Here is a 23,812-nt window from a genome sequence, read left to right on the forward strand (position 1 = left end):
AAAAGCTCAGAGGGTGGAGCTGTTTCAGGGATTCCAACCAATATGGGAGGCAAGAGATGATAAGAGTTTATACTATCATTCTAGATCCTCAGAGAATAAGAGAAAGGAGGTCTGTGCTTCATGTTAGGGAGCTTGGACTCCAGTCTGTCAGCAATGAACCATCATCAGAGAGTTTAAGGAAAGACATGCCTTTTATTGGGGTTTCACCCATTTCAAAATTCAGTTCCACATTTTTTTAAAGATGAAGTTGTTTCCATTAAAAGGCCATGTGGAAAATAATTGGAATTGTTTATTTTCCATTATTACTATTCTTCTAGTCCCAGTTTCCTAAGATCTGATTACTATATCAAAAATTACAGTGATTTAAAGCTACTGTATTTTTGCAGACACATCCCCAGAATTACATGTACAAATTATGTACACCCTTTGAAATATGTTTTTTTAAATTTAATTTTAGATTATTTCTGACTGTTAAATTCTGTTGGTATATTTAAAATTTGTAAGGTCCGAATATTTGAAATCTTGTTTGTAATGCACAGACTGTACTGTGATTTGATAGGAGTTCTTGCTTATTATAGTAGGTAGTCTCAATCTATGAAGCACAGCTGCTTTAAAGTTACAGTGGTTAAACCTTTAAAGTTTGTCCAGTGGTTAAACCCTGTGGCTCTCCCTTAGATAACCTAACTCAGCAGGAAGAGCTTCAAGGACTCCAGCTGATAATAATACTTCCATTTTCCTGTGTGGCTGGTACCCCCAAACAGTAAGTTTCTTATTCCAGAGTGATAATAATCCTTCTTGCAAAGTCCAAAGTCTTCTGACCTCATTTGTCTACTCCCAACTCTCCTAAGAATATGTTGAAGAGTTGCAGAGAATTTGGATGACCCCCCTAGGACACACCCCAAGGTACATCCAGCCATGCCCAGCCCCATGTGCCTGACCCATAGCTTAGAAATCTGGGGGAACCATCTCCTCACCCTGAGTCTCTAAATGTTCTACTTCTTGTGTTATATGTGGAATCTGCCTTTAGCCTTGAGAAACAAAGTAGAATGGTACTAGTGCCTTATAACTAAACTTGCTTAATCTAGATTTTCAACTGAGGCAACATCTAATGAATAATTATTAATATCTGTGTATTGAGGTAGCCTATTTTCTAGAACTTTTTTAAAATCAGAGTTGGATAAAAGATCAAGAAGCTCTCACATGCTTTGTGTTTTCACAAAAATAATTCTTTGCTTCTGTGACCATACAAAATATCATTTTTATAACAGATGTATTTTAACTTTAAAACTTTACACATACTTTAAGCAATTTTAATATTTAAACATGGGCAAAACTGACCATGCTTTTTTTTTTTTAATGTGAAATCCATTACAAGCAGTAGGACATTGCAATGACATCTGGAACAACACTTGTCAATATAGCTACATAACACCGTGTAAATTTAAGTTAATTAAATAAAAATATTTTTTCAGTTACATTAGCCACATTTCAAGTTCCCAGTAGCCATGTGTGGCTAGCAGCTACCATACCAGACAGTGCAGATAGAGCAGGAACATTTCTATCATCACAGAAACTTCTAGAGTACAGTGCTGGTCAAGAAAATGTACTAAGTTCTTGGTAGAGATTTTGACAATCTAATGATAAAAAGTTTCTAAACCTCAGCTTTGCATGCCTAAGAGCAATAGTGCATCCCCCTTTTTTTTTTCACAGACAAGAAAAGCTGTATTTCAACACATTTCGAAATGCTAGTCTTCCAATTATAGAAATTTTACACAATAAATGTATTCAGCTTAAAAGGAACACATTTTTCCCACTGTACTCCATTATAAGAATCAGGCTTGTGTTCTTATAATAGAAATCACACTTTACTAGTTAATATTTTATTAACACCATAGCCTTAGGTAGGACCAGAAAACATGTTTGTTTTGTGACTTTCGTACTAAAAATTTCTTAGTAACTATCAGTGAAAGAAATTTGTTACAATTGTCCCACTGTAGGCAAAAAATAATTATTAGATTATACATTGTGATATATTTTGTTATTTAATGTTAGCTTCTATAAAGGCAATGTATTGTTTATGTACCTAGCAAATCCTCTTTTAAAAAGGCATGGCTGGTTTCTAAGACTTAGCAACATACCACCTCCAGTCCCCAAAATTTACCTACCAGTACCATGTCTTATATAAATAACTGCCTCTATCAAAAAATTGTGAAATGCTGGTAATGTGACATAAACCTCTCATTGTTCCTCACTGAGATAAGTTTGCTTGTGTGTTATAAACTCCTTAATGTCTCCTGAAATATTACCGTAATTTCATGTAGTGTAAAATACATTATTTAGCAAATAAAAGTAAACTTATGCACATGAAAATTTACCATAAACCTTAGTGGGTATTTAATAAATTAGTTGAAGGATCAAAATGTGACTGTCTTGCTTTGTGAATGGCAAATTTTTGAAAAGTACCTATACGCTATATTTGAAATTCACTATTTGTACTGTTCTGTCTCTCCAGTGAACTTGCACAACATGGAAATTTTAGTTAATAACCAATGTTGATTTGTGCTGTGTCCATTGTTTTTTCTTGAATTATATCATCAGCTTCATAGGATGTTTCATTTGTTGAATTTGATGTAACATTTGAATTTGGGAGTTTGGTTTTTCTGTTTGAGTTGCCTGCAAATACACAAAACAAAAATATAATTAGATATGGAAAATTATAAATTCAAGAGGTAACATACTAGTTTTCAAGTCTCAATTGTGCACAAATATAAGTACTCTTTCTTGACTAAGGGTATGGCATGATGGTAGTGTAAATTGGTAGGTTTTTCTGGTGTTCCTACTTTTTAATGCAATTTTAACAGAAATTTTTTATTTCATTGAAAGTGCTCAGGACACAGTGTTAAGTGAAAGGATGGGAAGTTGCTAGCAATACGATAGTATTTATTTAGTACTTATAACAATACCAACTTCTCTGTGTTTAAAGTCCTTGAGGATAAAATCTGAACTTCTTGATTAGGTTGAGGACTGGCCCTGCTTCCCTCTCCTGGCTCAGCTTGCCCCATTTTCTTATATTTAGCTTGAGATGTACAGAAATACCGACAGTTTCCTCAACTTGCTCTCTCTCTCTCTTTCTCTCCACTCTTCCTGCTGCCTGTGCCCTTACTCCAACCTCCTTTGTGTAAATAACTTACTTTTTATTCATGTTTAGAAAACTGCTACAAGGAAGATGGACTCATTGGTCAAGATCCTCCACCATTAGAAATACTGGTTTCTCTTTACGCCATCAAATGTCTTCTTGATTGGACTTTTCAAATTTTTTCCTTTAGGTAAGTCAGAGCATCACCTTTAAATATGTTAGTACTGTCTGGTTTTTCCAATTCATAAATAATTTTATAGGGAATTTTCTAGGACCAAGAAGAATTCTATTATGGGCTGATTTCATATCAATCTTAAAAGGGCAGTATTATCTACAAGTTTTGAAAGATGATGTCTCACTATAGCTCCCTCCCTACCCACAGGACTGAAACAAACATGATATTGTTCTCTGGGCTGATATAAAATATCATACTTAAAAATGTAAGGCCTACAGTAATATAGTATATGGCTCTATCTCATTACTTTTTTTTTTTTGAACTTTCTCATGGCAAAATAAATTGTTTAATGTTGAACTTCCAAATAACTAATCATAATGTTTCAACCATATAATTTGGTTTGTAAAAGTTAATTTGTAGGCACAAATTGTAGGCATAACATTTTTTAGCCAAGCAAGAAAGCTGTTTAAAATAAATGTAATAGGCAAAAGAATGAAGCTAGATTGCTACCTCACGGCATGCACAAAAAACCAACTCAAAATGGATTAAAGAATTGGACATGAGACTTGAAACCATAAAATATATAGAAGAAAATATATGCAAAACACTACATGGCATACATCTCAGTAACATCTTTAAAGACACATTCCCCAAAACAAAGAAAGTGAAGTAAAAGATAAACAGCTGGGATTACATCAAACTAAAAAGTTTCTGTACAGGAAGAGACACTAATCAAAACAAAGAGACACCATACTGATTGGGTGAAAACTTTTGCACTCCATACAACTGATAAGGGACCAATCACAAATATCTACAAAGAGCTCACGTGTCTCAATAAAAACAAAGTGAAAAATCCAGTCAAAAAATGGGCAGAAGAACTAAAAAGACACTTCTCCAAAGAGGAAATGCAAATGGCCAACAGGTATATGAAAAAATGTTCAACATCACTTAAAATCAGGGAAAATATATATAACAATAATAATAAAATTAAAAAAAAATCAGGCAACCATAAATCAGAGACATTCTGCAAGAGACGGGGAAGAAGAGGGACCAAAACAGGAGAGAAGCGCACAAGGGACTATGGTGATGGTTCATGGGTGACTTGGTGGTGGGAATACACATAAAAGGAGAAAGCCTATAAGCATACATTGTACAAAAATGAACAATGATGTCAAATACACACACACACATATATATAATTTAAATAAGGTAAAATAAATGTTATAGGGACAGCTGGCATGAAAATGTGATAAACTGATAAATTCTTGACTTACTTGCAAAGTAGATTTGTTTAAAAGATTCCTTTTTAAAGCTGCTAAACATTTAAGTAGTGGAATATATGCTGTGTAGGAGCCTTTGAAACTTTCTTCTCATACAACTTTTGAAAACCAAATTAAAATGTTTGTAGGTTTATCTTGAATTTGTGTTGTATTGTTTATACTCTTTGGTATAGGCAAAGTTCAATGATAAGGATATAATTTGTAATTTGTTTTCATAATGTGGATAATATTTGTCTCATAAAAGCATTTCTTTAACCACCTAAAATTTTAATGTTTTATTGGAATTGCTGAAAGTTATAACACAGTAAGGTTGATTAATTCAAGTCCTTCACGTTTTCTAATTTTTTGCTCACTTAAATTTATATCAAACTTTCACGATTTTTCTTTCAACCTTATCCCATACATTTTTTGTTTTTGACTTTTTTTAATGGGAAATAAACTCCATAAGGTATTTCTTAACCTAGTTATTTTGAGATTCTCTCTAAGTCATCTCCATCCTGACTGCTCTAATTGCTATTATATATTATTCTGGCAACAACTGAGTTTATCTAATCTGCTGCCCTCTGAGATTCAAAGGCTTACAAAAGTAGTTTCCAGTGTGATAAGATTTGTCCTCACTTAGGACCTGTAAAGAATTCTCCAGCGCTGACTCACTATTTAGTTGGATACTGGATCCTTTCAGCCAGTGAAAATACAAAGATCATTTCTTAGATTGGCTTCTTAAGGCAAGGCAATTCCCTTGCCAAAACCAATTTGCTACACAAACAAGATGTGTCACAAACACCACTAACATCATTTGAAGCAGGAGCTTTGATTTGCAAGTTAACATGCTTATAAAAATCGAAAGGTGCTTTCAGTGTTTATCTCTGGTAAGCCTGAGTAGTTGGACATAGGGAGTAACAACTGCAGTGAGCGGGGTTGAAGTGATAAGGCACAGTCAACCTCATTGCTTTGGAAGGATTTTTTTTTTCTTTTTAAGTTCGACTTAATGATTGGCTTAACTGGAATGATTTTAAGCAAAAGAAAAGTCTCCCTTTCCCTAGTTTTCCTTTATTAAATAGAAACTAATTTCTTAACCAACAAAGTAGGAATAAAACAACTGCTTCATTTCTGTGACAAGGTTACAAGATGTATTCAGCTTTAAGATATTTGTAATACCATTGAACTTCCAAGGGATTTATTACACACAAATGGTTTTTCTTATTTAATTCCTCCTTTGCTTTACCTGATTGCAGATTGCAAAGATTCAATGTCACTTTTTTCAGAGTCAACATTAGTTACTCTTTTTTGCCGCTTGCTTCCGATTTTCATTCTGTTTTGTGATGTGGTCATCATATGTAAACGTTTCTTTAATTTTATACCTCTCAGACTGGCATTTAAGGTTTTGGCCTTTGCCAAAATTAAAAAAAAAATCAAATTGATCATTTAAATCAAATTGGTCAAACAAAACCTTTCCAGCTCTCATCATCACAAAGTTGGCCAATATATTTTTTTTCTGATATCTTAAATTTTACCTTCATTTTCAGAACCATTCCTTAGGGATTCATTTTTCTATAACTCTTCAATAAATTCTGCTCTTCCCTGCCATTTCAAAATGTCAAAAAAATACCAGCGATCTCTGCAGGTTTTCATTTCCTGCTCTAAGTTTTCCTGCTACTCTGCCTTTATCCTCCATCATCTGTATCACCCCTGTATTGTATCAGCAACAACAGCTGCTAAATACTAGTCAGATGGCTCACTTTATTATTCAGTAGAAAATCTGCACGTCCCAATCATATATCAGTTCTTTCTGGTGAAAGTAAACAACTTTAGATTTGCACCCGAACCATGTTCTTTGTAAGAGAGTATTCCCCCTTTAAATTTGGTGCAATGCACAAGGACTGGATCTCTGTTAAATGGTGAAATGAGCAAAACTTGCCTAATGACCTGCTGATCTATTGACCTCTCCTTTCTTCCATGCCCAGCCTTTTCCTCAAGGATATAGAGATATTTTCTGTAAATACAGTTAAAATTTCACTGTGAGAGTTAGAATCTTAGATGTGTCCTTTTGCTTTATTCATCCATTAATGACAAAGGCAGCTCTATTCAGAAATGTTTTTCCTACCCTATTTTTTCCACAATTGCCCCCTTGTCTGCATTGTTAAATTCTTGCAACCATTGAGCATTAACATAGCTCACAAAGGAATGGGCTTTTATTGTGCTTATCCAGCAGGAACTATAGTTGCCTAACCCTGCACACCCAGGAGGACTCACAATTACTAAATGTAGCAATAACTCTACTGAGCAATTTGATTTTCTACATTCTAAAAATAAAAACAGTTCAAGGAAATTCCAGGCTCATTATTTTAAGTATAAAGGTCCCTGTAGGAGACATAAAGTGGCCTTTTCTTCCATTGAGTTCAAACTGCTCCATCTTGAACTAAGATCTCAATAGTCTTAAAGTTTTTCTGAAAAACTGTTAGAAAGAATGTAGTATAAAACAACTTGACAGCCTAATTAGTAAGAGTTTTGAGCAGAGTTTTGTTGAAGGGGTGTTAAGGCTACTAAGAAAAAAATAACTCCTGAAGTCATCTATAAACTTAGTACAAAAACCATAAAAATACCACTTGCACTCTAAAAATTTGATAATGTAAATTTAAAGTTTACCTGGAAATCTGAACATAGCAGAAGGAGCTACGAAACTCTGAAGTGTAATGGGAAGGAGCAGAGAATCTTGTCTAATCAGTTGCTAAACTAAAGTTACAATAATTTCGAAGTACATTATTAGCTTAAGAATAAACAAGCTCATCAATTTAACAAACAAAATGTCTGAAAACAGATCCCAGTATCCACAAGAAAGGTGACATTTTAAATTGGCAAGGGAATATATATATTTGGGGGGGGGGGCAATTAAGTCATTATTTAGAAAATAAAGGCAGATTCCTACCTCACCTTTTATTCCAAAAGTAAAGCTCCAGGGCTATTAAATATTTCAGTGCCAAAAAAATGTATTAAGAGAAAACATAGGTGAATGTGTTTATATATTATAGCAAGGCAAAAGCTTTCTCAGTAAGACTAAAGGGAAAAACTTGTGCAGTGAAAAGTCATCACATACAAAATTGAAAGGTAGCAACTATGGAAAACATTTGCAATAAATGCAAAAAGAATTTAGTTATTATATGGAAATTTCTTTTGAAGCAATGAAAACACCAATAGAAAAATGTGTGTAAGACATAAGTAAGCAATTTACCACAAAAGAAGTCAGGACAAATATGAAAATGACTATTCTTACTCCAAATAAGATGAATTTAAAATAAAACTTATTTTTCTCAATGAAATAAGTAAAATGCATATCTTTTGAAGTAATAATACCCATGAAGTTGACAACTTATGGCCAAAGACTTGATACATGCTCATGCCTTGATAAGAAATTCCACTTAGGATTTATGCTAGGAAAATACTTAGATGTTCAATATATGTGTACTAGGAAAAAAATGGTAGCTACTTCAAAATCAGTCATAAAATTTTGTATGCCTATAATTTGGTTTTTAAACACCATTTCTAACTGAAATGAGCCAGGCTTCTTGCAAAATGGCAGATTCTAGGGCTGGAACAGAGGAAGTATAAAATGCCCTAGAACAGCTTGTGTCAGAAAGCAGAAAAGTGCTTTAAAAGATGATGTACATGGGCCTCCCCAGTGGCGCAGCAATTGAGCGCTGAGTTGCGAAGCTGCCCGAAGCCTCTGCAGCACTGCCTGCAGCCTCTGCAGCTCCGGTTGGATCCCCGGCCGCCGGGCGAGAGTCCCACATGGGGCGCAGACCTCTCCTGCCCGCCCGCTACTCCCCTCAGCGGTGTACTTCATCAGTCTGCCTGTTCTGTTCCCCTCTCTGGCTCTGGTGAATTCTCTCACCCTCCCGCGCTTCTGACTGTACCCAGTGCTTGCATAAATAAATAAATAAATCTTTAAAAAAAAAAAAAAGGATGATGTACATGTTTCTAAAGGACACGGGATAGAATTTAAAGGTGCTCCACAGGCCAGATCTGAACACGTTAAGGCTAAGAATAGGTAGTACAGTAGACCCCCTGCATTATGATACATCTTTCATATTAACATTTAAATCACTTTGTGATTTAATATTCACATTATGATTGCCGCCAACTAGACTATGGGGGGGCATTTTTGGGTGAGGAATCTGAGTAACATATAAGCCAATCACTGGTGTTTATCAGTTTAATTAACTTTGCCCTGTGAATCCCCTAGTTTCTTTGTTTAGTATAGAAATGCTTTGTTATTTCAGTTTTTGTGTATCCTTTCATACAAATGATTGTTGAATTGCATAAAAATATTGTACAATCTTAATCATGGGTCTTAGAGAGCATATTAAAAGGGGATTTTCAATTAAATTGAAGAAATTATTTTTAAAAAGCACAATGATGGTGTAAAATTTAATGATTTAGTATTAGGATGTGGTTTTTCCCACCCATTCCATTAGCAAACTCTGGTTTTGAAATAACCTTTTCCAATTTGAATTATTTTTCATTTCATCTTTTTAATGTCAATAAAAATGAAATTCCCTCAATATTTTGTGGTTTATTTTGTTGTATAAATTACAGCCTTATGCAAAGATAAACAGCTGGAACTACATCAAATTACAGAGCTTCTGAATAGCAAAAGAGACAGCAACCAAAACAGACACCCCACCAACTGGGAGAAAATTTTTGCACACAACACTAATGATAAAGGACTGATCACAAAAATCTACAAAGAGCTGAAGAGTCTCAACAAAAACAAAGTAAATAATCCAGTCAAAAAATGGGCAGAAGAACTAAAAAGGAACTTCTCCAAAGAGGAAATGGGAATGGCCAACAGGCATATGAAAAATTGTTCAGCATCACTTGTAATCAGGGAAATGCAAATCAAAATTACAATGAGATACCATCTTATGCCAGTGAGAATGGCACATATTAAAAAAACTAGCAACAACAAATGTTGGCAAGGATGCAGAGAAAAAGAAACTCTTCTGCACTGCTGGTGGGAGTGCAAATTGGTCCAACCACTATAGAAAGCTGTGTGGAGATTCCTCAACCTGCTAAACATGGAGCTTCCATATGATCCAGCAATTCCACTCCTAGGTATTTACCCAAAGGAAACAATCATTAATTCTAAAGGGCACCTGTACCCCTGTGTTTATAGCAGCAATATTTATAATAGCTAAGATATGGAAACAACCCAAATGTCCAAAAATAGATGACTGGATCAAGAAGATGTGGTACATATACACAATGGAATATTACTCAGCAATCACAAAAGACAAACTCATGCCATTTGCAGCAACATGGATGGAGCTGGAAGGGATCATGCTCAGCAAAATAAGCCAGAAAGAAAAAGAAAATACCAGATGGTCTCACTCATAGCTGGAATTTAGAAAACCTAAATAAGGGACCAGGAAAAAGACTAATTATAATAAAGTAAAAATCAAAATCAACAAGCAACTATAAACCAGAGACACACTATGGGGGGGAGGAGTGGAGGAGGGATTACAATCAAAATAAGGGGTGTGAAAATTGTATGGGGAATATAACCAAGATGAAAATGCATACATTGTGCAAAAGTGAAAAATGATGTAAAAAATACATTAAAAAATTACAGCCTTATGTAAACTTAGTTATGTGCCACAATATTCAAATTATGCTGTTTTAGAACAAATTACCCAATGCTAATGCATTATTGAGTTCACATTATGGTAGGCACTATAAGAGCACACCCGTAGAATGGATTAGTATTGTAACCAGGGCTCTATTGTAGTAGAATGTTTTAAAATAAAGAATCTGAGTCCATATAAATATTAATTTGTAAAACCTAATACCTACATAAATACGAAAGAAGGGAACAAACTTCCTCATTGTAGGCTAATAACTAGTAAATATTAGGAATCATGAGAATAGAAAATCAACATTTTACAACTGCCATAATAATAATTCTGATTTTATTTTGAAATGTTGAATGAAAAAAAATGCCAAGAACCATCAGTGGGGTGGGTGAAAGTTTGAGAAAGAACAGGATATTTCTAAGTGTCAGAGTACCTCCCAACAGATTACTTAGTAATGACTTAGTACTTAGAATGAAGAGAAAATCGTGACTCTCCAATGGATGAATACAGCAAAAACAACCTTAACTAAAGAATCCAAGATAACATCACTAGTTATAGAACAAATCAATATTATGTACTCCCTGATATTATGCCCTGAGAATATAATTTCTGTGGTATTCCTGTCAAAATGTATAATCAGACAAACTTAAATCAAGCACTATTATACAAAATAACTAGCTTTTACTTTTCAAAAATGTCAAGATCATAAAGGACAGAGGCTGAGAATTAAAGAATACTGAAGAAATACTGTTATAGGACAGGGAGAGGGGCAGCCCAAACCCCGCAAACCTGTCTATTCTAAGTGGGTTCTGCCATCCGCCGCATCAACACAAAACATAGGAGACTTTAATGGGAAGGAACTTTAATAAAACTAGGAAACAATACAGGTAAGGCAAAGAGTCTAGTTTCTAAGTGAAGCACCCAAAGTTACCCGTCCCCTCGTGGGTAAAACTCCATCCATATGGGATCGGCCCAGAGCAAGGCCCCAAAGCCTGCCACAAGTCTAAAGCATCTTCCAGTGGGGACCCACAGAAAAGAGTCAGAAACAACCAGACAAGCCCGGAAGGAAAAGAGCAAAATCAACATCAAGATAAAAGCTGCCATGGTCACCTCTCCACGGGTCTCACCCACATCTGTGTCACCCAGTCCACGACCAAAAGACAAGCACAGTTTCTTTACGTGTCTCTAGGCTCCATGCGCCTCCTCCAGGTCTCCTGGCTCCATCCTGCTTCCTTCCTCAGTCTCTTCTGCAGCTTCTCCTCTTCCTGCTCAGCTCCACCCTTCCTTGGGTGGGGCAGGGAACCTGGAACCTCCCCCTTTCCTGGGGACCACCCTGTTACAATACGACTGATTGTAAGCTGTAATTCTGGACTAGACCCTAGATAAAATAGCTATTAAAGATACTGGCAAAACTTGACTATGAACTGCTGATTAGATAAATATTATTATATTTTGTGACTCTGATAAATGTACTATAACTATGTTAAAAAAAATCCTGTCCTTAGGAAAAAATATACTAAAATATTTGTGGCAAAAGGCATGATATCTGTAAATTATTTTCAAATAATATTTATTATATATACACAGAAACCCTATGACAAGCAAATGAGGCAAAATATTAACAATTAGGATATCAGGAAAAATATACTACCTTCTCTACTTTCCTTGCAAATTTCTGGAAGTGTGAAATGATTTTTAAAAAAGCATTACATGCCACTAAGACAATAAAGTAGGACCATTAAAAGTGATGGCAAAGGTATTTATTGGCAAAGAAAGATGTTAATATTGTTCAGTGAAAAACAGTATAAGACCCACCTCCTCCCCATCTTATTGATCAGATAGATAGGTAGGTAGGTAGGTGAAAGGTCCATGCAGGAAGCCAGAATGCAGGAGCCAACCAGGAAGCCCACCTGGGGGGCAGGAACTCCGATACCTGCCTGGAGGATTCAGGCAATGAGCCTCCCCCCTCCCCCTACGAGTCTCATCTCAGACAAAGAACCTCTACCTGCCCTACAAACTTTTCCCGCCTTACGAGCCCAACTACCCACCTGACCTCTCCTCGCCCTATAAAACCCTGCTTCCCCCTAACAACGTGCGCGACTCCACTGACCCCTGCCTTGGGTCTGTGAGGTCCGCCCGGGGCGCAATAAACTTTCCCTCCCTTTGAGAAATGTAGCCTGGCTCTCCTTTTCTTTACCGCGCCGAACCTTTCAGTAGGTAGATAGATAGATAGATAGATAGATAGATAGATAGATAGATAGATAGATAGAAATGAATCCATGAAAGATATTTACCATAATAATAACTTATCCCTTTGTGGTGGGAAAATGGGTGACATGATTTGCTTGTTTCTCTCTATTTTCTAACTTTCCCACCATGGAAGTGAATTGAAAGAAAGGTTTTATTTTCAGTGAATTGAGGTGGTTTCCTAAGAAGAAATATAGCAGACTATTCTGAGCCAGTCTAAGTCCTGTTTTGTTCAACGACAGAAAAAAGCAATTTATGATCTTCAGAATTGCTTTCTTTCTCAGTATTCTACATATAACTTATGTTTTTCTCCTAGAAAATTATGCCTTACTGCTGATCATTTCACCCTTTTTCATTTCTCTCTCTCACCCTTACAAAAAAGACCTCCAAACAGGCTCAATGTTGTCTTTACAACTCTGGTTTTTTGTTTGTGCCAAGCAGCACTGCTAACAGCTCCCCAACTGATTTTCATCAAAAATTCCGCTCTCCCCAAGCCCAGAGTGCCAATGGCTACCTAAACTATATGTGAATTTTCTTTATCTTCCTGGAGCATCAATTGTTCTCAGATATGGGAAGAAGATGTTATTTTTAGAGTAAAACAAGCCATTATATTATTTGGCCAAATCCCCATAAATCTAAAAAATAAAATGGAAACTTCAAATAATTTAAAGCTTGCAAAGCTTAAGTCAAACCTTTCCACTCTAACTCTTAGAATTCAGGAACACGTTCCTTTCTTACTTACCTTTAAGGATTTTTTTTAAAGATTTATTTATTTATTTATATAAGCACTGGGTACAATCAGAAGCGCGGGAGGGTGAGAGAATTCACCAGAGCCAGAGTGGAGAGCAGAGCAGGCAGAAGGACCGAAGTACACTGCTGAGGGGAGCAGCGGGTGGCAGGAGAGGTCTGCGCGCCATGTGGGACCCTCCTCCAGTGGCCGGGGAGCAGTCTGGGATCGAACCAGTGCTGCAGAGGCCGAGGGCAGCTTCGCAACCCAGCGCTCAACCGCTGCGCCATCGGGGAGGCCCTCCTTTAAGGATTTTCTAATGGAAAAGTTTGAGAAGCACGGATGTAAGACAGTCACCCACATTATTGTTCCTCTAGTAGCCTTTCATTCTTTCACATCTTACTAAATGAGCCCTCAGCCTCAGGAGTGCTACTCAGAAAGATATCCCTCGCAACACCATCATCAGCTCAGAACTGTAGGTACAATACTGTACAATTTGCAAGTATTGCTGTTCTTTTAAACACTGGCATCTGAAACATTCATGACTCAAAACACACAAGTTAAAAAGGAGGAAAATGATTACAGACACAATTTAAGGCCAATCAATTGCTTAGCAATAGGACCTCAGTATAAAGTGAGCCCTGGAGGTGGCTCAATTAAACTCTCCAGTCACTACTAGAGACCTGCATTTTCAGGATCAATTCAAAATGTCTAAAGCCTTACATTGTATACACTAAGAAGAATGGAGCACAATAGAATAAGATACACAAAAGAAAAAATCTTGGCCAAAATGGTTTAAAATTAGGTTATTTTAGACTTAGGCTATTATCATTTATAGTGGAAAAAAGGTCCAGTGTCCTGAGTTAGTTTTAGTAACTCCTTTAGACTATACAGATTGCCTGGAATGAACAAGTTTCAACCATAAAAAGTAATGAAAACTAATTTGAGGTTGACTTGTGAGGACGGACAGTTTTGAAAGAAAGGAGTAGTAACTAGGAAAACCAATCTTCTGACTTAATGTTAACTTGTTCCATTATTATGCAAATATTTTATTATGTTCTTAACCTTTAAGGTAGTCTTTCAACAGAATAAGGTCCTGTTTTCTCAATAGCTGGAACACTGGCATCTGTTCCTAAGTGACAGAATTATTGTAATGAAGCAAACATTTATTAACAATACAACAGTATTTTTTAATTATCACTTCAGTGTGTCATTGTCAGATATGAACCATTCTCTCTTTCTATTCCAGTGCCATTAGTTTTATGCCTTTTTTTCTATAGGCTCTCTACTTTATCTGATTTAGTTAAAATCAACCCAAGGGACCAAATCACCTCATTTGAAAGCAGCAGGAAGGCAATGATCATATAAAATTCTGCTTAAAATCAAGCACTCAGGAAAGGTGTATTGAATTAATTTGCTGACCTGATAAATATAATTTCTTGAGAGGGCACATTACAGACATTTCTTTATAAGAAAGCAACCTTATCTAACTACATAGGAAGTGTATTAAATGGATCTCCTTAACCAAATAACAATAAAACTACAAGTAAACGAATTCTGCTGCTGGGTTTTCAGAGCCAACATGAAATAAAATTTTGGAGCAGTCCTATTGCAACAGGGTGGTCCCCAGGAAAGGGGGAGGTTCCCTGCCCCACCCAAGGGAGGGTGGAGCTGAGCAGGGAGCGAAGAAGCTGCAGAAGAGACTGAGGAAGGAAGCAGGATGGAGCCAGGAGACCTGGAGGAGGCGCGTGGAGCCTAGAGACACGTGAAGAAACTGCGCTTGTCTTTTGGTCGTGGACTGGGTGACACAGATGTGGGTGAGACCCGTGGGGAGGTGACAATGGCAGCTTTTATCTTGATGTTGATTTTGCTCTTTTCCTTCCCGGCTTGTTTGGTTGTTTCTGACTCTTTTCTGTGGGTCCCCACTGGAAGATGCTTTAGACTTGTGGCAGGCTTTGGGGCCTTGCTCTGGGCCGATCCCATATGGATGGAGTTTTACCCACGAGGGGACGGGTAACTTTGGGTGCTTCATTTAGAAACTAGACTCTTTGCCTTACCTGTATTGTTTCCTAGTTTTTATTAAAGTTCCTTCCCATTAAAGTCTCATATGTTTTGTGTTGATGCGGCGGATGGCAGAACCCATTTAGAATAGGCAGGTTTGCGGGGCTTGGGCTGCCCCTCTCCCTGTCCTATAACACTGAGATGAATCAGGAAAAAAAAATATTTAATACACGCATTGTATAGCAGAAGCACAGAATAAAGTGTCTGAAGACTATACTAGAGACAATTAATATGCACCTACTATAGGTATGTGGTGACTATTCATTTCACTCAACAAACATCTTTGAAGTGTTCCTATCACTGGGAATATAGTAGTGAACAAAGCAGGCAAAAATTTCTACTTTTCTGAAACTTCATAGTTGCAGTGTAGAAAAGTTAGATAATGGATAAGTAAAATATGTAGTATATTAGTGGTAAATACTTAGGAGAAAAATAAAATAGGAAAGGGTATGAAATGTTGAGAGTGAGTAGAAAACGCAGATGGAGTGACTGGAGGAAGAACTCCCTGGAAAGGTATCTTTTTTTTTTTTTTTTTTTAGAGCAAACGCCTTTATTTTAATGAAGCCCAATTGATTGATTTTTTTTTTATAAATTTTATTGTTATATTCCCCATACAATTGCAGCCCCCCCATTCTGACCCCAATCCCTCCCCTCCTGCCCCCGCCCCCCTAAAAGTGTCTCTGGTTCATAGTTTTTTGTTGATTTTGATTTTCACTTTCTTATATTCATTTTCCTGGTCCCTTATTTAAGTTTTCTAGATTCCTGCTATGAGTGAGACCATCCGGTATTTTTCTTTTTCTTTTTGGCTTATTTCACTGAGCATGATCCCTTCCAGCGCCATCCATGTTGCTGCAAATTGCATGTGTTTATCTTTTTTGAATGCTGAGTAATATTCCATGGTATATATGTACCACATCTTCTTGATCCAGTCATCTATTTTTGGGCATTTGGGTTGTTTCCAAAGCTTAGCTATTGTAAACAGTGCTGCTATAAACATAGGGGTGCAGGTGTTCTTTGGAATTGATGTTTCTGTGTCCTTTGGGTAAATACCTAGGAGTGGAATTGCTGGATCATATGGAAGCTCTATGTTTAGTAGGTCCAGAAATCTCCACACAGCTTGGAAAGGTATCTTTAAAGAAGAGTATCTTTAAAGGTATCTTTAAAGAAAGTGTAAGTTGTGCCTCTGTCAAAGGGAAAAGCATTCTAAACAGTGGTGACTGCATGTGTAAAGGCACCGAGGTAGGAGTCTGAATGCACGGCAAAGTGGCCAATGTGGCTGGCCGGAGTGATCGGAGTGATCGGACAGGTTTCACAGCTGGCTGCTCATTGGAAAGGGACAACTGAGGAGCAAGGACTGAAGGAAGGAACTATTTGTTTAAAAATACAGATTCTGAATTTTCACTTTTGACAAGTTCCCTAGGTGATTCTTATGCACAGTAAAATTTAAAAACAGCTACTTTGAATTATCTAAGCAATTGAAACAATTTGATTTTACAATCTGATTATCTGATAATCACTAATCTACTGCTTCATTTTGCCTGTGGAGAAACTGGGTCTAAGCCCTTGGACTAAATTCAACTAACAGTCTGTCAAATTGACTGTGCAATCTCCAAACAGTGCTTCAGAGAGAGAGAGAGCTCCAAAGGGATCTTGGTCTCTTGCTCGGTGACCCAGGTCACCCTCTAAGAGAAGACTTCTGAGAGAAGGAAACGAGAGCTAATGCAATCATGAGGTGGTGATGGTATGTTTGATAAGGTCGCAGAACATGTATATTTATGGAAATATAAGTTTTAGGATTTAGCTAAAATATATCATATGGTAGGGAATTGTTTCTTAAAAAAATAGGTTTCATTTTCTTTTTAAATGGAAGTTATAAGCACTTTCTTATCCTAACATTTATATATTCTACATCTATGCATTTATACTATTCGTATTCCATATACTCCAAGTGTTTATTAAAATATATATTTTAAATATATATCTCAAAATGATTTCATGATTATTGGTTTTTAAATGCACTAATATTCATATTCACAATAATTTAAACAAATCTTTCTGAATGAATTTCATTATGATAATAATCATTTGTATAGCACTTTTTAACTGAAATAACGATAAAGCCCACAAACCATGTAAAAATGTCTTCCTGTTTTACATACACAATATACACACACATATAAACACCTATATCTTAAATAGTTTATAATCTATTCAATATCAAAGACTATCTCCTATTTATTTTTCTATTTCTCTCCTACACTTCTGGATTATTTTATATGCCTACTCTGAATTCTGTACACCCAAAGGTTTACAGGTTAATGCTTAACTGACCATTGACTAATCTATAGTAATGCAACACTGAGATATAATTATCAGGTATTTTGTTCCTCTGCTTATTTGAATTCCTTGCCTCCCTCAAAAACAAAAACTAAGAATTCCAAAAGGATAAAAGCTTTATATCTGAGATATAAATATATACAAGTGGATTTACTGGATCAGTTTATTGTTTCACAAAACATTTACATCCTGCTGTTATTTTTCCTTGGGCACTATTTATCTAAGGTATTTCATCCTTAAGGCCTAATTTGAGATGAATCTTTCAAAAGATGTAGAAAGAACTGAATTTCTAAAAAAAACATTCATTGTTAGCAGTATGATCAGTTACCTAGGTACAGGTTATGGTTTTGAATAGAATACAGGTCATTGGTTACAAATAATGAACACTAATTACCTTTTTGAATGGAAGAAGTCTCTAGATGTTGAAGTTTAAGGCCATTATCTAATCTCTGAGGTTTTGTATACAGAAATAAATAGCAAAGGACACAGACGCTGATGACAAATGCAAGTAAAACAAGGGCAGCAATTCCCAATCCAATCAGGGCACCAATGCTGAGGAAAACAGAAAAAGCATTATGACTATCACATAAGCTATACAGAAGTTTTAAATATTAGTTCTTGTTCGTAGTTTTTCATAACCAAGTTATATTTAGTATAAACAGTTTATGATTGAAATCTATACAGCTCAACTATTTCTACCATCAAATTCTTACTTAGCTTCTCTATACATTTATGCTAATATGAGTATAGAATATTATGTGAATTCATATTACAGGCAAAGGTCACATTATTCTCTAAGGATGAGTTCCAGAGATCTCAATGAAATAAGCTTCTGTTATAATGAAGGAAAGATCAGTTTTGCCAAGATGAATGGAAAAATAGCAACACAAGTGTTTACCAGAAATGTAAAACTTTTCTTTTGGAGATGTGTATGTGAGATGTCATTTACTAATATACAAAATCACAATTACTGCAAAAGAGAAGAGAACTTGAACTGAAGGAAAACAATATTTATGAAATTTATGTAAAGTGCAAGTTCAACCTGAGTTTTTCCTTTCTGAAAGGCCACAGCATCAATGACTTCTACCATTAAGGCAGAAACTTTAAAAAATAAACTGCATGTCTGATTTTATTTGCTCTGCACTAATTTGTAACAATTCTTTTCTGATACAGCTGCCCATAAGGATAATTATTTGAGAAATAATATAGTTGTCAGTGAACTGAATACTTATAAATAGAAAGAGGAGTTTGGAAAAAGTCATTGTGAAATACTAATCTGCAAAGATATGGACTTGACTTTCTTGAGCCATATGCATGTTTACATGTGTAAACGTATATAATTAGATTTCAGGCTGCTCAAGAGAAGATATTTCTACTGATTTTCCCATAGTGTCATGCACAGTTAGGCTAGTGTTTAATAGAGTACTTAGCTGTAATGAATGTTCCATAAGTGGAAGTCAATAACAACTGAGAAGTGATTGATTCACTTGATGTAACTGCAAAGTAATCAGCATAGAAAAGTAATGGTCATTGGCATGATCATTAAAAAGTAATGACGTTTTTCATTACCTTTGTGGTTTGTCTTTATTTAGGCTTCTGATGTTTTCCCCAAATCAGGTCCCTGACCAATTCAATGTGTACCAAAAGGAAGGAAGGGGAGAATATAACCAGGGATGCTAGGTGCATTACCCTTTCATTGGGAGGAAGAAGAAAATTAAAAGTGAGGGGCTAAGATCACCCCACTTGTCCTTGATTTGAGAGACAAAGCACCCCTGAAATTTAAAGATTGCCTCCTGAACCACAGACGTGGCTCACAGTTCTACTTTACAAAATGTTGTTACATGCAGATTCTTGAGATTCTTGTGCTTGGCTTATTGATGTCAGCCCAGTCCCCCCAGCCCTGCACGCAAGTGAAGATTCAGTAATCTGGTAAGAGTCAGTATCTAGCTATTTATTTAAACAAGAGCTTGCCCATACTTGGTGCACTCTCTTCTAAGGGATAGACTCCCTGACTTTGCCAACTCCTCTTTCATGCTTATTTGCACCAAAACTGACTTTTGTAGATTGCATGTGTCAGGGAGGGTTAGGTCTATACCCAAACACATGGGAATATAATTCACTTAATATTATCTGGCACATGGAGAGAGAGGACAGGTATCTGGAAAGATTCTTGAAATAAGCCAATTTTTTAAATATTCAAAATAAAGTTGTAATTTAGTTAATTTAAAAATAAAATTATGCATTAATTAGATTCAACATTCATACTGTGGACTTTAAATGTGCACAATTAAATAACAGGAAATTTGGAAGGAAAAACAAAAACAGCCTACTATTTCTGCCTTCTGTTATAAAAGGACGTTTTCGTAATCTTGACAAATTGTTTCAGCATTCCAGTTCTACTTTATAGAAATGTTGCTTTAAATGGGCACAACTTTAGATATAAATTCTGAATAAAGATGGTGCTCTAAGAATCACCTAAAATACTTATCCATTTATATGTAGACTTGTGCAATAGGCATCATTCTCCTAAATCCTAAGGAAGATCACCTAAGAGGCTAGGGATTAAATGATGGACATGTAGCAGATGCAGAAAATAGAATTATCCTTTCTTCACAGCACCATATGGCAGTTTGCTTTTCAAACCCAGAGGAGGGTCTGAAGCTGCCATCACATTAGTGTTGCAATTCACCTATTAGCAACTTAACTTACCTGGGAGCTATACCTTTCTCCGGCAGCTGCAGCATCTCAGGACAAATGCTAGTAGTGTCTGAAATATTTTTTTGCAGTTGGACTATTTTACATTAGGGGTAGAGATAAAAATATGAGGGAAATGAAGCCCTAATATATATATATATATATATATATATTTTACCTTCCCCATTGTATTCTCAGAGATCTTTAAGTAACAAGACTCTAAGGTTTAACATGGTCAGCTGGGAGCACCAGTTGAAAAAATTTTTCCATTTCCCAAGAACCAAGTGGCATCTCGGCAGTGCCGAATGACGACCCTAACAAGTTGTTTGCTACTTTGTGCCCTCATTTATCTTAGGAAGGTTTCATAGCCTTATCACTTTGGAACTATCAGGGATCTGAGAATTCAGGCACATTTTCCAATTGAGTTTGACTTAAGAGTTGCAGGTCTCTGTTGGAGGTGCTGCCACCATTATTAACACATCGAGAGACTCAGAGCTGGGTTACTGTTATTTTCCAAATGGTCAGATCCTATTCCAGTGCAATACTTCCCCAAATGACAAGAATAGAATTTTTGACATTTCGCACTACTCTGGCACAACACAACTTTGTGCTTGAACTTGTTAATAGGAGGGGCACTCCTTTTGAGGTAATTTTGAAGCTTGTAATACATAAAAATTTATTTTATTGCTTCAAGAAATAACATTTAAAGGCATTTACTGTAGAAATGGTGTGTGTACCAGATTTTGGACTGTGCTAGGACACTGGCAAAAATAATTCTCGTCCTCTTATTAGCAGTCTCTCTTTTCCAGACATGAGCTAACTGATTTTTAAGATACACTGTAAGGTGTGGTGGGTATTTATTTATATTACCTGTACCCCATTCATTCTCCAGTCCAAATGAAATAATCAAATTCAAAGTTTGCAATCCTTTAAGTGGAATAGGAAAACAGCACTTCTTTTTTTTTCTTTGTGGCTATATCTTTATTTTTTTAATTTTATTTTTATATTCCCCATACAATTGCAATCCCCTTATTTTGACCCCAATCTCTCCTCCCCACCCCCCGCCCCCCATAGTGTGTCTCTGGTTCATAGTTGTTTGTTGGTTTTGATTTTCACTTTCTTACAGTTATTCTTTTTCCTGGTCCCTTGTTTAAGTTTTCTAGATTCCTGCTATGAGTGAGACCAGCCGGTATTTTTCTTTTTCTTTCTGGCTTATTTCGGATGGAGCTGGAAGGGATCATGCTCCGGGAAGTAAGCCGGAAAACAGCACTTCTTAATGAAAATATCAGCATAAAAATAGTTGGAATAAACAAAACTCCCGTCATCCGAAGAGGAAGAAAGAAAGACTCCACCTCAGAAAGTCTCTTCACTTTTCACTGAGCAAATGGCCCAGGTGTGAGAAACGGGGTGTCCCAGGAAGGTTCTACCGAGTGTGTTATTACAGCAGCTAAAACGCTACCTCTCTGGGTCTACAGTTCGGTTCGAGGTTTCTGTCAGATCCTAGGAAAAGAGCAAATTACAAGTCCAATCGCTTGCGCGCGCGCTCACGAGCGCGAGTCCGCGGACACACATGTCCCTTTTTGATATTTTATAGAATACAGCCAACAGCTTCGCACCCCTAAAGAGCCTTAAAAATACTCGGATCGTTGGTTAAAACCATCAAAGCAGTCCCAAAGGAACTCCTTTCTATGCAAATACAGCAACTAAATCAGAAAGATTAAAAACCTCCGGTTTAAATTATCTGCGTGTTTTCTCTCCCTGCCAGCAGAGCCACCTGCCTGAGACAGGTCCCTGGCAGCAGGACCGGGCAGCGCCCTCGGGGGAGGCGGGTGGGGACCGGAGCGCGGCTGCTGGAGCGCGGCCGGTGCGCCTTGGGCGCAGAGTCCGCGCTACTCCCGCGCGCCTCGCCTGGGATCCGAGGCGGATTCCGCAGCTCTGGCTGCCACAACCCAACCCTCGCCCGAGGGAGGGCGGCACCGACCCGGTCTGGTCCTCTGGGCAGCTGCGAACCCCGCGAGGTGTCTCCGCTCACTTCACCCGCCCTCGGAGGCTCCGCGACCTTCCGGAGGCACGCGCCCTGGGCGGGTCGCGGGGAGGCGGGCGACCCCCGTCCACCCGGTGTGGCGCTGCCCGGTGCCTCCCCAGCCCTGGGCCCGCCAGCCCCCTGCCCTGCCCACCTGAGGCTCCACATGTAGCTGTGCTTGTAGGGGAAGTAGCTACCCGGCTCGCCGCAGCAGTACTTGAGGTCGGCGAAGCCGCAGCAGTAGCGGAGAGTGGCCCCCTCACCGCGCCGGGGGCACTGGAAGGGCTCCACGAAGCTGTGGTTGAGGCTGTAGTAGCCCGAGCACACCCGGCTGGCCTCGCTCATCGCGGCGGGCGGCGGGCGGCGGGCGGCGGGCGGCGGGCGGCGGGCGGCGGGCGGCGGGCGGCGGGCGGCGGGCGGCGGGCGGCGGGCGGCGGGCGGCGGGCAGGAGCGCGCCTTCCAACTGCACGCGCCCCGCAGTCGGCGCCCACGGAGCCCTCCGCCCAGCCGCGCTTCTTGCGATCTGGGGTCTGGCAGCTTGGGTGTTCAGCTTGAGCTGCCCCCCTCTGCCTTCTCTCCTCCCCCTGTCCACATGGCGTCTGGTCGCTTCACTCTCGCTTCTCTCTCTGACGACTGAGCGGTCCTTGTCTGCTGGTGTCTGGCCCTGACTTCTCGCGCTCCCTTGTCTGCTCTCTTCACTCTCTCCTGACACCCCCTCACTTTCCCACACTCCACCAATCGTCCCGGAGACTTAGATGTTTTTCCCCACGCTTTGAGAAAAAGAGATTTCGCCTGAAGAAAATAGTAGAGGTGAGAACATGTTTGCAATCTGGACAGATGCAGCTGGAGTAGTTCTGACAGGGCAGGTGAATTCCAGGCCAACGGCGGGGCTGGGGTAGCTTTTACCTACTAGGGCCATTACCCCAGATCTGGGGTGGAGGGCAGCCTAGAAGACACTCAACTACCAGCGGGGGTGGGTATTGAGAAGTACCCCTTCTTTGTGAATTACACCTGAACCAGTAAAATCTTTCAATTTAAAAATTGAAGACAAGTAACAAGATTTCCTCCAAAGACTAGCCATGCATTCAGTGTTCAGTTAAACGATCTGGGAAGGAAAGGCAAGAGAGTCAGATTAAGAACGTGGCAACTCTCAGGAGAGGCAGGCAAGAAGAGGAGGCAAATCAAACAGAAAGGGACCTGCCATCAGCAGGAGCTTCCCTGTGCTCTTTTGTCTGGTATTCTCATTTGGGTGCTTCATTTGCTCACTGTAGATGCTCTTTGTAATAAGTCAAGCAATACTTCTAGCATGTAAAGAAGAAAATAATAGCCTCGGATGGGAGAGCAGAGACTAGAACATGAACAAAATTTCTGAGCTAGAGCGTCATTCCTTCCTCTTGCTGGTCAGCTTCCGTCCCTTGGCCAAACAGCTGATTAGATGCAGGAATCATGAATTTTAACTTGTGGGGTGCTGGACTTTTTTGTAATTTCTCTCTTCTGGGGAT

The 23,812-nt window shown here is 38.1% G+C and overlaps 1 protein-coding gene across 1 annotated transcript; it reads right to left on the reverse strand.

The window, feature by feature from the left end:
* Positions 1-2,504: 2,504 nt before the first annotated feature.
* On the reverse strand, positions 2,505-22,655 carry SHISAL2B (shisa like 2B; the record flags this gene model as incomplete). Its single annotated transcript, XM_084233547.1, has 3 exons — positions 2,505-2,673; positions 17,988-18,145; positions 22,465-22,655. The coding sequence occupies 3 exons, from the start codon at positions 22,653-22,655 to the stop codon at positions 2,540-2,542; spliced, it is 483 nt and encodes a 160-aa protein (XP_084089673.1). The 3' UTR covers positions 2,505-2,539.
* Positions 22,656-23,812: the final 1,157 nt, after the last annotated feature.

Source organism: Talpa europaea (assembly GCF_964194135.1).
Source record: "Talpa europaea genome assembly, chromosome: 5".
Classification (NCBI taxonomy): domain Eukaryota; kingdom Metazoa; phylum Chordata; class Mammalia; order Eulipotyphla; family Talpidae; genus Talpa; species Talpa europaea.